This window comes from Perca flavescens, chromosome 6, assembly GCF_004354835.1.
Source record: "Perca flavescens isolate YP-PL-M2 chromosome 6, PFLA_1.0, whole genome shotgun sequence".
Lineage (NCBI taxonomy): Eukaryota > Metazoa > Chordata > Actinopteri > Perciformes > Percidae > Perca > Perca flavescens.
Genome location: NC_041336.1, coordinates 12382769 through 12395674, shown reverse-complemented (window position 1 = coordinate 12395674; position 12906 = coordinate 12382769). Strand labels below are relative to the sequence as shown.

Below are 12906 nucleotides of genomic sequence, written 5' to 3'. Positions count from 1 at the left end.
ATTTGGATATATGGAAATAGGAAATAGACAGAATCCTTCTGTTCGCAGAGTACGCCAAAAAATTTGCATAAGAGCATAAAAAGGATAAAACATCCCATCAAACTGAGGTGAGTCATTGTTATGACCGTCACACGCAGATCAGTTAAAAATCCAAGTAAGTAGGGATGCTAAAACCAGGTTAAACATTAAAGACAACACATGCTATTATATAGTATTTAAGTTATTATTTTATAATTTTCTTCATGGCCACTTACCTATGCAGATCCAGTGCGGCAAGTACACTTCATCTAACTTCCCAGCAATGACTGTGATGTCCATAAGGGGACCTGCAGGCATGTATTGTAGGCTTTCCATCCTCTCCATAGGTCTTTCCAAAGAGCAAAACTGGTACTTAAAGCTGACCTTCTCCTTACAGACCCAGCGCAAGCCAGAGACACTGCATTCAAAGTTTCCTGCTTCAGACTGTAGGCTAAAATGTAAATGGAAAAAAGTGAGTTTATGTATATGAACTTAAAGGAACACAACAAAGTAAAAGTAAACTTGGGCCCCGATCAGACAGTGTGTTTTTAGGGCACCTGGGTAGCTCACCTGTTGAGCATACACCCAACAGAGGCTCAGTCCTCGCCGCAGCGGCTGCAGGTTCAATTCCGACCTGCGGCCCATAGCTGCATGCTGTTCCCCCTCTCTCTCCCCCTTAATGTCTAAGCTTTCCTATCAAATAAAGGCCTAAAATGCCATGAAAAAGTATCTTAAAAAAAAAAACAGAGCGTGTTTTAGCAGCCTGGGGCGGCTCTTTGGATTTGTTTTTAATGGAAGATAAGATAAGTTTAACCTGAGGTCATTTAAGTTCACAGCAAAATAACAGTTGGCTGAATACAGGTGATTCGGGGGTTGTCTAGCTAGAATTAAAAAGACGCATGTGGCATCTGTCTTCATCAAAAAGGCAGTGCGGTGGGTATTGCGCTCTGTCGGATCAGGGCCTTGGAGAGCCTTGATATTATAAAGTAGAATTAACACTATTGTAATATTGCATTTAAAATATTTAAAAGAAGCTTAGTGTTTCCTGTAGTTCCATTTTGCTGTCACACAGTATTTTTAGTAGTTAATTTTACCTGTAAGTTGGAGCTTCATCTACATCTGTAAGGGTAACTTCCGGTTCAAGTTTAGTCCAGTCACTGGAGACCTGCTGCAGAGGACAATCATTATACAAATGAGTGGAGATGTTTTGTCTTTTTGCAACATCACATAAACTGAACAAATATATGAATGTAAGGGATTACCATAGTGCTTCCACATCCCTCAAGCTCCAAGCTTGTTGAAGGCCCTTGTGAAGAAACGTATGGACTTATTTAAAAATGTTATTTTTATATATAGAATCATATTGTAACTTTACATAATGTTAAGATGCAGATACTATGTGCTACATAGCGCTGCTCTAATATGAGATCAATATGTTGTGCAGGAAAAATTGTTGTGAAGTCTACTCTGTAAAGTCCAGTAAAGAACAGACTAGCCACATTTTGTTTGAATTTATTTTGTTATGCATATATAGATTACAGTAGCCAACATCATCACACATGTAAAGTAGTGTTCGTTGATGTTGCAGTCCTGCTCTACAGTCAGCGTCCTGCCCTATGTTGTAATGTTACTGAAACAACTGGAAGGCAACATTTAAAAAACGTATTGCCATTTTAACAGGAGATGTGATAACACGCCGTATAGTATATGCTCTAACATTTTATTTTATTGTTTATGTTGCTTGTATTATATTTATATTTTTAAACCATGTTTAATGGGGATTTTACACTTTAAATAAACTCGATTTAATTGATTGATTGATTGATTCATTCATTCATTAATAGATATACTTATAGATAATATAACATTCAAATTAACACATTAAATGGCTGTCTGACTGTCAACGTGCATTTTAAATTAAGAACAAAAAGCAACATTAAAGTGAAATATTTCAGACCATGCTTAGCATATAAAGTTCTGATACTAGAATAATGCTGGGATTTTCACACCTTTAGATCCTGAGCTGATGTCTGACAACCTCTGCACCAGATCTCTCCTGTTCATCTCCATTAAAACCTCCCTGGTCACCTCCACAGACTGCTGGCCATAGATCTCCACCATCAGCTCCACCATTTTATCTCTGTCTGCCGTCTCCATTCTCTGTCCTGAGATTCTTAGGAGGCCTTTCTTCAATCTGGTGTACTGCAGGACATGCTTGAATTGCTCGAGTTCCCCGTAACTTAAATCTTCCAGTGTTTCCGAAAGCTTGACCTCAAATGATGTCATAGATACTTTCTGATGGATTCAAAGTAATCAGAGAGCATTAATGTAATATCTCCTCTGTAGTTATGAAACATACATTTATTTTCATCAATGTAAACATTTAAGTCATGTGAGTTTGTTACAACTGATATTATCCAAATTTGGTATGATAGGAGCATGTGATGAATTTATGAAAAACTTCTACATCATATATTTCTATGAACTATTTATCAGTAATTGTGCTTAATTGACTGTTTCTAATTCTCTCTGACTGTGCCACCAAAAGCAGCAACGAGCGTGTTTTTTTTTTTTTTTGCTTTTGTCAGTTTCCTGTATTATTTTGTAACGTCACTCTCCTTATGTGTCATGTCTTGTTTTACATCCTGTCTTTGCATTTTAATGCCTGTTTACCTCCACACCTGTGTTCATGCATTATTCCCTCAATCCCATCACCTGAGTTTCTCCGCCCATCTAGTTCGACTTTATCCCCTTGTTAGATTAGTTTGTATTTGTGCTTGTAAGTCAGGACTTTTAGTTCAGTCTTTGTTGGATCCTTGGTTTTGTTATGCTGAGACCATGTTTGCCTTGCCTGACCTAAACCTGTAGTAAAGAGAGGTCTTCAAATTCCTGTTGTCTGCAGTTTCCTGCTCAGCTCAACAGTGACAGAGCCACCTGATCACGTGTTCTCATTGCTTCTACAGAAAATGTGATGCTTCCGATTAAAAAAACCTTTTCCACCTCTTTACTGTCAACATGAGGATCATTTTAAATATGTAACAATTCAATGAAAGCTGTGTAATGTAAAGTGTGTCTGATGTAACATTACTCACTTTGTGGAGCGGTATATTCTGATGTGTCTCTGAGGAGAAGGAAAACAGAAAATCATTTTTTACTGATTTAAAATAAACTATAAACAGATTTAGTCAGATTTAGTGGCCTTTGAATAAAACAAAGGATTAATTACAAAATAACATGAAAGTGTGCTCGAATGTGACAAAAATCAATCAGAGAGAGAGGATGGGAATCTTAATACATCTTAATACTCTTCTACAAACTGTGCCTAATAGTTTGCTCCTCCTAAATAAGGTTCAGTTAGTTTTAAATACAATACAAAGAATCCACTGCTGCAAATGACACAAATCTACTCAGTAGTGACATCATGAAAATCAAAGAGAGATCAGAGAAGCAACTCAATGATTTCTGCAGTTAAAGTAATGAATGTGGTGTTCTTGCATCGCTGCATGCCCCTGCAGCTTTTCACTTTTCTCATTGGAGATTAAATAAAGTTTGAACCCAGTTTCACTAGAAATTCTATTTATTAGACATTTATGAGAAACAAGATTGTGTAATGCGATAAAGTTTTTGTCCTTTTCTCTTACCTTTGAGTCCTGAGCTGATGACTGACAGCCTCTGCACCAGGTCAGTCCTGTTCATGTCCATGAAAACCTCCCTGGTCACCTCCACAGACTGCTGGCCACAGGTCTCTAACATCAGAACCACAAGTGTGTCTGCACTGTCTTTCCGATCCAGTAGGCTCCTTGAGATTAGTGGAAGGCTCTTTTGGAACAGCGTGAACTGCAGCAAAAACATGAACTTCTGGAGCTCCTCGACACCTAAATCCTTCAGTGTTTCCAACAGAACCCATTTCCCAGCTGCCATTGTTGCTGCCTGAAAAATTTGAAAGATACGAGTTGTTTTTCTTCTGCATGATGAAGACAACAGTACACTAATATCTGTTATATGTATTATGTTTTACCTCAGTATTGTATTTGTTTTCATTTCTTTAGCAAGATCATAGCAAAAAATGACCCTTCATCTTTTTAGTGTTTGATCCCTGTAAACTGATTACTACCACCTGATCTAACATAACATCTTCTTGTTTCTGTAACAGTGGCTCAAAGAAACATTCAGCATTTCATTTTCATAGACATTTTCTCATCTCAACTTCAGTAGTGAAGCAGTGGAGCAATAATTATATCATAGCATCAGTGGTGGATAACATTATTACTAAAGAGCTCAAACTTAACACTGTGAGAATCATCCAATTTAAAACATGTGGTTGGTTTTTAATCATCATTTATAATGATACATGAGGATGGTTTTTCAACCTGCATCTATTGAATGAAAGCTGTAATGTGTAAAGTCAGACTCACTCTCTCTGACAGTGCAGGTCCATGTTCATCAACAGAGTGTTTCTCTGAGGAGAAAAGACATTTAAAATGACTCAGAGGGTTGTAATCTACTTTAACCAAGAGAGTATAATCGACTTTAATAAGGCTAAGCTGCTTTAAAAAGGAAATAAAATAAAATAAATTCACATCAAATCTTAAAAACAGTTTTTGTTGAGACTTTGTGACTGTTATTGACTTAATTAATGATATATTGATCCCTGCTCCCAGTGTTTTTATATTTAACATTGGTGAGGTTTATACTCGGGATTTAGTTTTTTTATTTTATGAATTATAAAATGTATTTATTAGACATGTATGAGACATGTGAGATTATGTAATGCTACAGTTGTTTTGTCTTCTCTGTCTTACCTTTGAGTCTTGAGCTGGGCTTTGACAGCCTCTGCACCAGATCAGTCCGGTTCATTTTCATGAACACATCCCTGCTCACCTCCACAGACTGCTGGCCGTAAGCCTCCAACATCAGATCCACTATCTTTGCTCTGTATTCTTGGTCAATCAACATCCATGGGATGTCTGGGAGGTTCTTCTGGGAGGAAATCCACAGGGACCACCTGAATTCCCAGAGCTCCTTGTTATTCAAATCATTCAGAGTTTCCAAAAGTAGCTGTTTAACAGCTGCTTTTGTTGCTACCTGAAATAAATAATGGGACATATATTTAATCCACTGGGACAATTACAAATGTGTCTCTTTGCATCTCATCAATGTTAGTGTAAACGTGGGTGTTCCTGCTAGATCACACAAGGTATTGATTCATTTGGTAATTGTCCTTGTATTGATGACCATTTGTTCACTTTTTCTACTGATTAGTAGGTTTTTTTGTTTTTTAGAAACACAGCTTAAAAATCAAAAGATGACTCCCTTCTTCCCTTTATGTATTTGTTTTCTTTTAATTTACAGGCTGCAACTCTTTTCAAAAACACTAAAATGAGTCACAGTGGCTCAAAGGAACTATCTTTCATCATTATTGAAAATTATTATTGAAAATATCATTATTTTATGTTTTAGAATTTGTTCAATGCTTTAAAAATGGGTTAAAGTATTATAAGTATATGTTTATTTGATGTTTAAACTTTTAAAGTTCTCTTTACTGTTAAAAAAGTCAGAAATACGGAAGAGGATTAGGGCCACAGGTGAAACATTTATTTGAGTTCTGAGTTCTAAGTCAGAATTCTGACTTCTGACTTTTTTCTCAGAAGTCTGACTTTAATCACAGAATTCAGACTTTCAACTCAGAACTCAACAAAAAAAAACTAAATGCTATTATCTCCTCATCTCATTGTCAGTGGTAAAGGAATTCTATCATTAATTATGGATAAAAGGACTGCTAAAGGACTCGACCTGAATTCAGCGTCAGTTTTGTGAGAATAAATAAATACATTCTAAGTTTGGGTCGTATCATTATTTAAAATGTTTAAGATGATAGTTTTTAACCTGCATCTGTTCACAGACTGACAGATGTAACATTACTCACTCTCTGGATCAGTGCAGGTCTGTGTTCATCTGAGTGTTTCTCTGAGGAGAAAAGCGGTAAAAGTCATGAGTGATCTATCCATCCATCCATCCATCCATCTTCGTCCGCTTATCCGGTATCGGGTCGCGGGGGGAGCAGCTCCAGCAGGGGACCCCAAACTTCCCTTTCCCGAGCAACATTAACCAGCTCCGACTGGGGGATCCCGAGGCGTTCCCAGGCCAGGTTGGAGATATAATCCCTCCACCTAGTCCTGGGTCTTCCCCGAGGCCTCCTCCCAGCTGGACGTGCCTGGAACACCTCCCTAGGGAGGCGCCCAGGGGGCATCCTTACCAGATGCCCGAACCACCTCAACTGGCTCCTTTCGACGCAACTCCGAGCTCCTCACGGATGACTGAGCTTCTCACCCTATCTCTAAGGGAGACGCCAGCCACCCTCCTGAGGAAACCCATTTTGGCCGCTTGTACCCTGGATCTCGTTCTTTCGGTCATGACCCAGCCTTCATGACCATAGGTGAGGGTAGGAACGAAAACTGACCAGTAGATCGAGAGCTTTGCCTTCTGGCTCAGCTCTCTTTTCGTCACAACGGTGTGATAAATTGAATGTAATACCGCACCCGCTGCGCCGATTTTCCGACCAATCTCCCGCTCCATTGTCCCCTCACTCGCGAACAAAACCCCAGGGTACTTGAACTCCTTCACTTGGGGTAAGGACTCATTCCCTACCTGGAGTAGGCACTCCATCGGTTGATGGACAGAGAATGAGTGATCTAACATCTGACAATTATCATCATAAAATATATTTTCTACACCAGATGATGCGTCGTCTTTTCTCTACATTATAAATCTTATTATTTATAATGTAAAGAGAATAATATTACATAGCTTAGGAAAAGTATGAGACATGTTAAGAACGAGTTGTATGAACATGTTTTGTTTACTGTCTTACTTTTGGGTGCTGAGCTGCTGTCTGACAACTTCTGCACCAGATCAGTCCTCTTCATCTCCATTAAAATCTCCCTGGTCTTCTCCACAGACTGTTGGCCGTAGGTCAGCACCACTGAAAACACCATGTCCTGCCTGTCTGGTGACTCCAGCAGCATCAATGGACGGACTGAGAAATATCTTTGTAAGTCAGTTTGACTCACGAGGAGCATCTTGAACTTCTGGAGCTCTCCGTCTCTCAACTCTTTCAGTGTTTCCAAAAGCAGCTCTATAACAGATGCCATCGTATCCACCTGGTAAATTCAGAGGAAATGTTAATCGGGCAAAAGTGCAATTTCTCAGCTGGGATGATTTTTCTGTTCACATCTCATCAATGTCTGTGTTTTAGAAATGTGGATGTGGTCAGAGTACATCAGTTATATCATACAAGGTGAAGATACAACAAATGGTAATATTTGTCCAATGGATCACATACTAACAGTTTTACAAACTGCTTGTACGAATATACATATCTTAATTTATACATGTACGCTTATGATTTAATTTGATGATCATTTTTTCAATTAATCATTTGGTCTATAAAATGTCAAAAAAAATGTAAAAATACCCATCCCAATTTGCTTAAGTCCAAGGTGACATCTTGTAATGTCTAGGTTTGTCTGGCTAAAACCCAAAAATATTAAGTTTACAATGATACAAAACAGAGAAAAGCAGAAGATCCTAACAGTATTTGTGCTAGAAGATAGTGCTTTAACGATTAATCAATTATGAAAACAGGATTTATTTTCTGTTGATCAGCTGATTGTTTTTGTTTGTTTCAGCTTTAGTTACCAGTCAGACAGGTGTGACATTCTCACCTTCGGGATCAGTGCAGGCCAGTGTTCATCTACAAAGGCTTTCTCTAAAAATATAGGAAATATAAATGATTCATTTAACATCAGGTTTAATAATCCGACACTGTCAGACTATAACAATTATAATGTAAAGGATTAATTGCAAAAATGTACATAAAATCTACCTAATATCATAAAAATCGGTTTCACTTGATGAAACTGTCTTACTTGCTATTAAACAATGTTAAAGGTTCATACACTACCTTTCTCTGTGGTACTCCCACCCGATGCCTCAGCTGATGATCCTGCAGCTGCAACACATTAAATGACAACTGTAATTGTAATAATATAATTGTCCTGAATATAATACTGAATCCTGAGAATAAAATGTATTACTTATGAAATGTATATTAATTATTGGTTATTTCAGAACAACATATAATGCAACTAAATATTCCTCAAAGTCAGACATTCAGACACCCTGCCGCTGCTAGTTTCCAGTTTGCCAGTTTTTCAGTAGTTTTTACAAATTCAATTTCAGTTGTGTGGACTGAAGGCAGGAGGAAGCCATGGTTACAGAGATCACAGAGGGAATCAGTGAGAAAACACTGTCATAATTTACCTCATACATTGTCTATCTGACTCCTTAGTGCAGCGTAGTATACGTCAAATCAAAGCTTTACAAAAGGCATTTCAACTGATTCATGTGGAATTATGTAGACAACATTGGCCAAATTCCTATCTGCCCATATACAATACAAGACTGATAATAATGAGCTCCAAATGCACAAATTCAGTGGATCAAAAAACAAACAAGAACAAGAGGCCCAATAAAAAGAATGATTTTAAAGAAAAAATTTTAAGAGAATTTTAAAAACACATTTACAAAAAGGACCAAAGTCAGCAGATTCATTAACCCCTCAGGACAGCTTTACTTTCAATTTGAAATCCAAAACATTCACCTCTAAAGTAATCTTTGTCTAAGTTCATATATAGGTTTTATTTTATTTGTTATTATGCACCAGTAAATGGAATTTGTTTAATTAGCCACTTCAAAAATTAAATATGAATTTTACAAAGTAGGAGACAAATTCCTTTCTTTTTAAGACGAGGGACAACTAACTCTCTGAAGCTTACATTGTTACGTTTTTGTTGAGACTGTTTAAGAGGTTTTGATTAGAGATGTTCCGATACCAGTATCGGTATTGGCTCCGATACTGCCTAAAACGCTGGTATCGGTATCGGGAAGTACTGGAATTTATGCACCGATCCGATACCACGTAATAAAGCCCTAAAGAACATCTACATTAAAGTAGTTTATTTATGTTCTTTTTCCGTTATAACTGACTGTCAAACTGGAGAATAAAAGAAAGTTCTGGGGCATTCATTGTTTGTGTTTATCATGTTTCACAAAGAGTTTAACCTGAGCCAGACCAACAACAAAGATAGAAATCATATCACATCCATACAGGGATAGTAGTATACAGCTGTTAAAACATAATGAAATATATGACACTCTGGTATCGGATCGGTACTCGGTATCGGCCGATACGCAAGTTCGGGTATCGGTATCGGGAAGCAAAAAAGTGGAATCGGGCCATCTCTAGTTTTGATTCAACCTTTTGGTATGTTTGCTGTCATGGCCCCTCTACATGGTGGCGTTGCATTGCTTTATACAATAAGCTGCTGATTTTCTAACCATATAGTCATTACGTATTAATGTGACAGTTGTCTTCTATATCTTACCTTTGGTTCCTGAGATGGTTTCTGACAGCGTCTGCACCAGATCAGTCCTCTTCATCTCCATTAAAACCTCCCTGGTTACCTCCACTGACTGTTGGCCGTACTTCTCCAGCATCAGCTCCACCAGTCTGTCTGCCGTGTCAGTCCACTGTAGTTGTCTCCATGAGATGTTTGGAACTCTCCTCTGGAAGAACGTTAACTGCAGCAACCACCTGAATGTCTTTAGCTCCTCTGAACTCAAACTTTTGAGTGTTTCCAAAAGCAGCTCATTAACAGCTCTCATTGTTGCCACCTGGAGAATTACAAGTATATGTTGATAGAGAAAATTTCCAATTATTTCCAGGCTGTAACTATCACTGTGCAAATGATGGGGGCATCTCAGTTTTGGTTCTGTTTGATATGATTGTAAACCTGAATCTTATTGAATAAAAGCTGCCCTCTGCGTGGTCAGACAGATAAGACTTTGCTCACTTTGTGGATCAGTGCAGACAGGTATTCATCCACAGAGTGTTTTTCTGAGGAGAAAGAAAAGAAATAAAAACAAGTTAACAGCATGTGGCATTACTGTTTTTAAAAAGCAAACACACAATACAAAGATGTCAACACAGAATTACACTTAAACCTAATCAGCAGTATCATTTCAGATATTTTAGTCATTAAATATATTTTGTACACCAAATGATGTCTTTTAAAATTTATTTTTTCTCTACATTTTAAGTAATTATAAATCAATATTGATAATGTAAAGAGAACAAGATAAACATATAAGAGATGTTTTGGTTTTGACTGTATTGTCTTACTTTTGGGTGCTGAGCTGCTGTCTGACAACTTCTGCACCAGATCAGTCCTCTTCATCTCCATTAAAACCTCCTTGGTCTTCTCCACAGACTGTTGGCCGTAGGTCAGCACAAATGAAAACACTATGGTCTGCCTGTCTGTTGACTCTTGCAGCATCCATAGGGCGTCTGAGAAATATCTGCGGAAGTCAGTTTGACTCACGAGGACCTTCTTAAACTTCTGGAGCTCTCCGTCTCTCAACTCTTTCAGTGTCTCCAAAAGCAGCTCTATAACAGACGTCATCGTTTCCACCTGTCAAATTCAGAGGAAATGTTAATCGGGCAAAAGTGCATAAGGTGATGATGTAATTTATAATATTTGTCCAATTGATCTTATGTACCTTATGTGTATTTGTGTGCATTTCTTGAGTAAAATCAAAGTGATTCTCTTTAATCTTAAATATTTTATTTTTAAAAACAGGATTGTGACTAGAATTTTACTTCCTGGGTGTATCTCTTTCAGAGACTACTACTACAAAAACTGTAATGAGTCTCTTGATTTACAACAGAGTTGCTGTTTAACCAGTTGCACATTTTCTATATACTGAATATATAGCACATATTTGATATCTAATATAAAAAGAAACACACCAATTATTATTATTGTTGTTATAATTATTTTGTTTTTTTCTCTTTTTAAAATATTGTGAATTTTAGAAAAATCAAGAGAACAAACTATATTATTCCCCTGGAGGTCAATATAAAAAAAAATATGAATGTTGGTAAATAACATTCATGCTTAAGACCTCATGTGTTCATTATGTGGCTTGATCCGTTTATTTATGTGAGAAAATTAATATTTATATTTGATTTGTATCATCAACAATAATTTCAGGATGAAGATGATTTTCAGTCTTCATCTACTAAATAAAAGTGTGTAAAGTCAGAGTAATGTGACATTACTCACTCTCTGGATCAGTGAGGGCTGCTGTTTCTCTGAGGAGAAAAGAAATAGAAAAACACCTATTAGTCATTTATTCTCTTAACATTTATATTACAAAAGATGTAATCCCAAAGTGACACTTAAACCCCCTATAACAGTAACATAATCATAATTAATTAATAACAGTTGTGTTATTGCAATATGCACAAGATCTGATCAAAACATTTTTAGCCCAGCTGATGTACTTTCCTATTTTTACATAATAATATACATAATTCCATATTATATGTCTGTTTTGTTGCCTTACCTTTGGTTCCTGAGCTGATGTCTGATAACCTCTGCACCAGATCAGTCCTGTTCATCTTCTTTAAAACCTTTTTGGTCAACTCCACACACTCATGGCTGTACGTCTCCACCATCAGCTCCACTGTGTCCTGTAGACTCCTTGGTGAGAGTGGGAAACCTTTCTCCGATTCAAAGAGTGACTTGAATGTGTGAAGCTCCTCTGAACTCAAATCATTCAATGTTCCAAAAAGCATCTTCTTAGCCATCATTGGTTCTACCTGGAAGATTAAAAGGACATTTCATATAGTATATGCAGGATAGGATGTATGTTGTTTGTGTGATCTACTACCATGATTGGAAACTGATGTATTTGTATTTAATTAATACCAAAGTTATTGACATGTGGCTCTTCTTGTTTTTATTGCCAAGATTAATTTACACACTGTGATTGAATATTAAAAAAAATTAAATATTTATTCCGTTAAGGAAAGAGCTGAATTCTTCCATACAAAGCACAATGGTTCACTGAATGTGAATATATAAGCTATGGCTTTCACAATGACCAGATTTCAGAATATCATAATTAAGTAATGGATTCCTTTGAGGATTTTAGAAATGTTTTACAAAATGTAGTTGTATGATTTGTTGGGTTTTTAAAAGTTTGACTTTTATTCAAAATATATTTATAATCATTCACTTAAAGTGTTGATTCTCAATTGTATTTACCTATTGAGTCTCAGAAACAGTGATTATATGAGAGGTAGAACCTGCGATTTCCACACTTACTTTAAATTTCTTTATATTACTAAATATTTACTTACTTGAACTTTTTCCATGATGTTCTCATCAATGTCACTGATTAGATGTGGCTAATTGTCTTTCAGGATTTTGTAGATTTCTTTTCCTTGAACTCTTTTCAAAAGGCACACGATAGAGCGCCCTCATCTTCTCCTGAGAATCAGGGATTGATATGATTTCATCATAACTTTCTCTATTGATAACATTATATAAAAGGAGTCCATCCAGAATTGGTGCAATGTTTGTCACTCTATGGATTAGTTTGACTCGATGTTTATCTACAAAGAGCTCTGAGGAAAGAGGGAGAGAAATATAAGCCAAAGTTGTTTGTTCAGAGATAATATGCATCATGATATATCTCATAAAAAGTGCAGCAAACTAAAATGCATCAAATAAGCCTATAGCCTAGGCCTACTGACAATTACAAAAGCCAGGTCTATTTCACTTTTTTCTGAGCTTTTAACCGCATCTCAGGGTCTTGTTTTGTGGCCGTATAGGCCTACCTATCATGCTAGTCTAGATAATTAGCCGAGCGTGGCCGTTTGGTTTTCAAACGTTACCCACACGTTCAAACACACAGAGCACCAAAGTGTTACCGAGAACCGAGGAAAATTTGGTTTTTCCTAATCAGATTTTTTTGTGA

The 12906-nt window shown here is 36.9% G+C and overlaps 1 protein-coding gene across 1 annotated transcript in view; it reads right to left on the bottom strand.

Annotated features, from left to right (window-relative positions):
• LOC114556910 (uncharacterized) overlaps positions 1-12384 on the bottom strand; it is a 17385-nt gene extending 5001 nt beyond the window's left edge. The window contains exons 1-18 of the mRNA XM_028580039.1: positions 12287-12384; positions 11488-11743; positions 11205-11233; positions 10262-10550; positions 9933-9976; positions 9465-9753; positions 7982-8029; positions 7743-7786; positions 6890-7178; positions 5945-5985; positions 4821-5103; positions 4434-4477; positions 3660-3948; positions 3111-3139; positions 2028-2313; positions 1281-1324; positions 1113-1186; positions 255-469 (exon numbers count right to left, since the gene is read on the bottom strand). Coding sequence (XP_028435840.1) covers positions 255-469; positions 1113-1186; positions 1281-1324; positions 2028-2313; positions 3111-3139; positions 3660-3948; positions 4434-4477; positions 4821-5103; positions 5945-5985; positions 6890-7178; positions 7743-7786; positions 7982-8029; positions 9465-9753; positions 9933-9976; positions 10262-10550; positions 11205-11233; positions 11488-11743; positions 12287-12301 — 2608 coding nt within the window. The 5' untranslated portion in view covers positions 12302-12384. The remainder of the gene's footprint in view (positions 1-254; positions 470-1112; positions 1187-1280; positions 1325-2027; positions 2314-3110; positions 3140-3659; positions 3949-4433; positions 4478-4820; positions 5104-5944; positions 5986-6889; positions 7179-7742; positions 7787-7981; positions 8030-9464; positions 9754-9932; positions 9977-10261; positions 10551-11204; positions 11234-11487; positions 11744-12286) is intronic.
• Between the last annotated feature and the right edge of the window lie 522 nt (positions 12385-12906).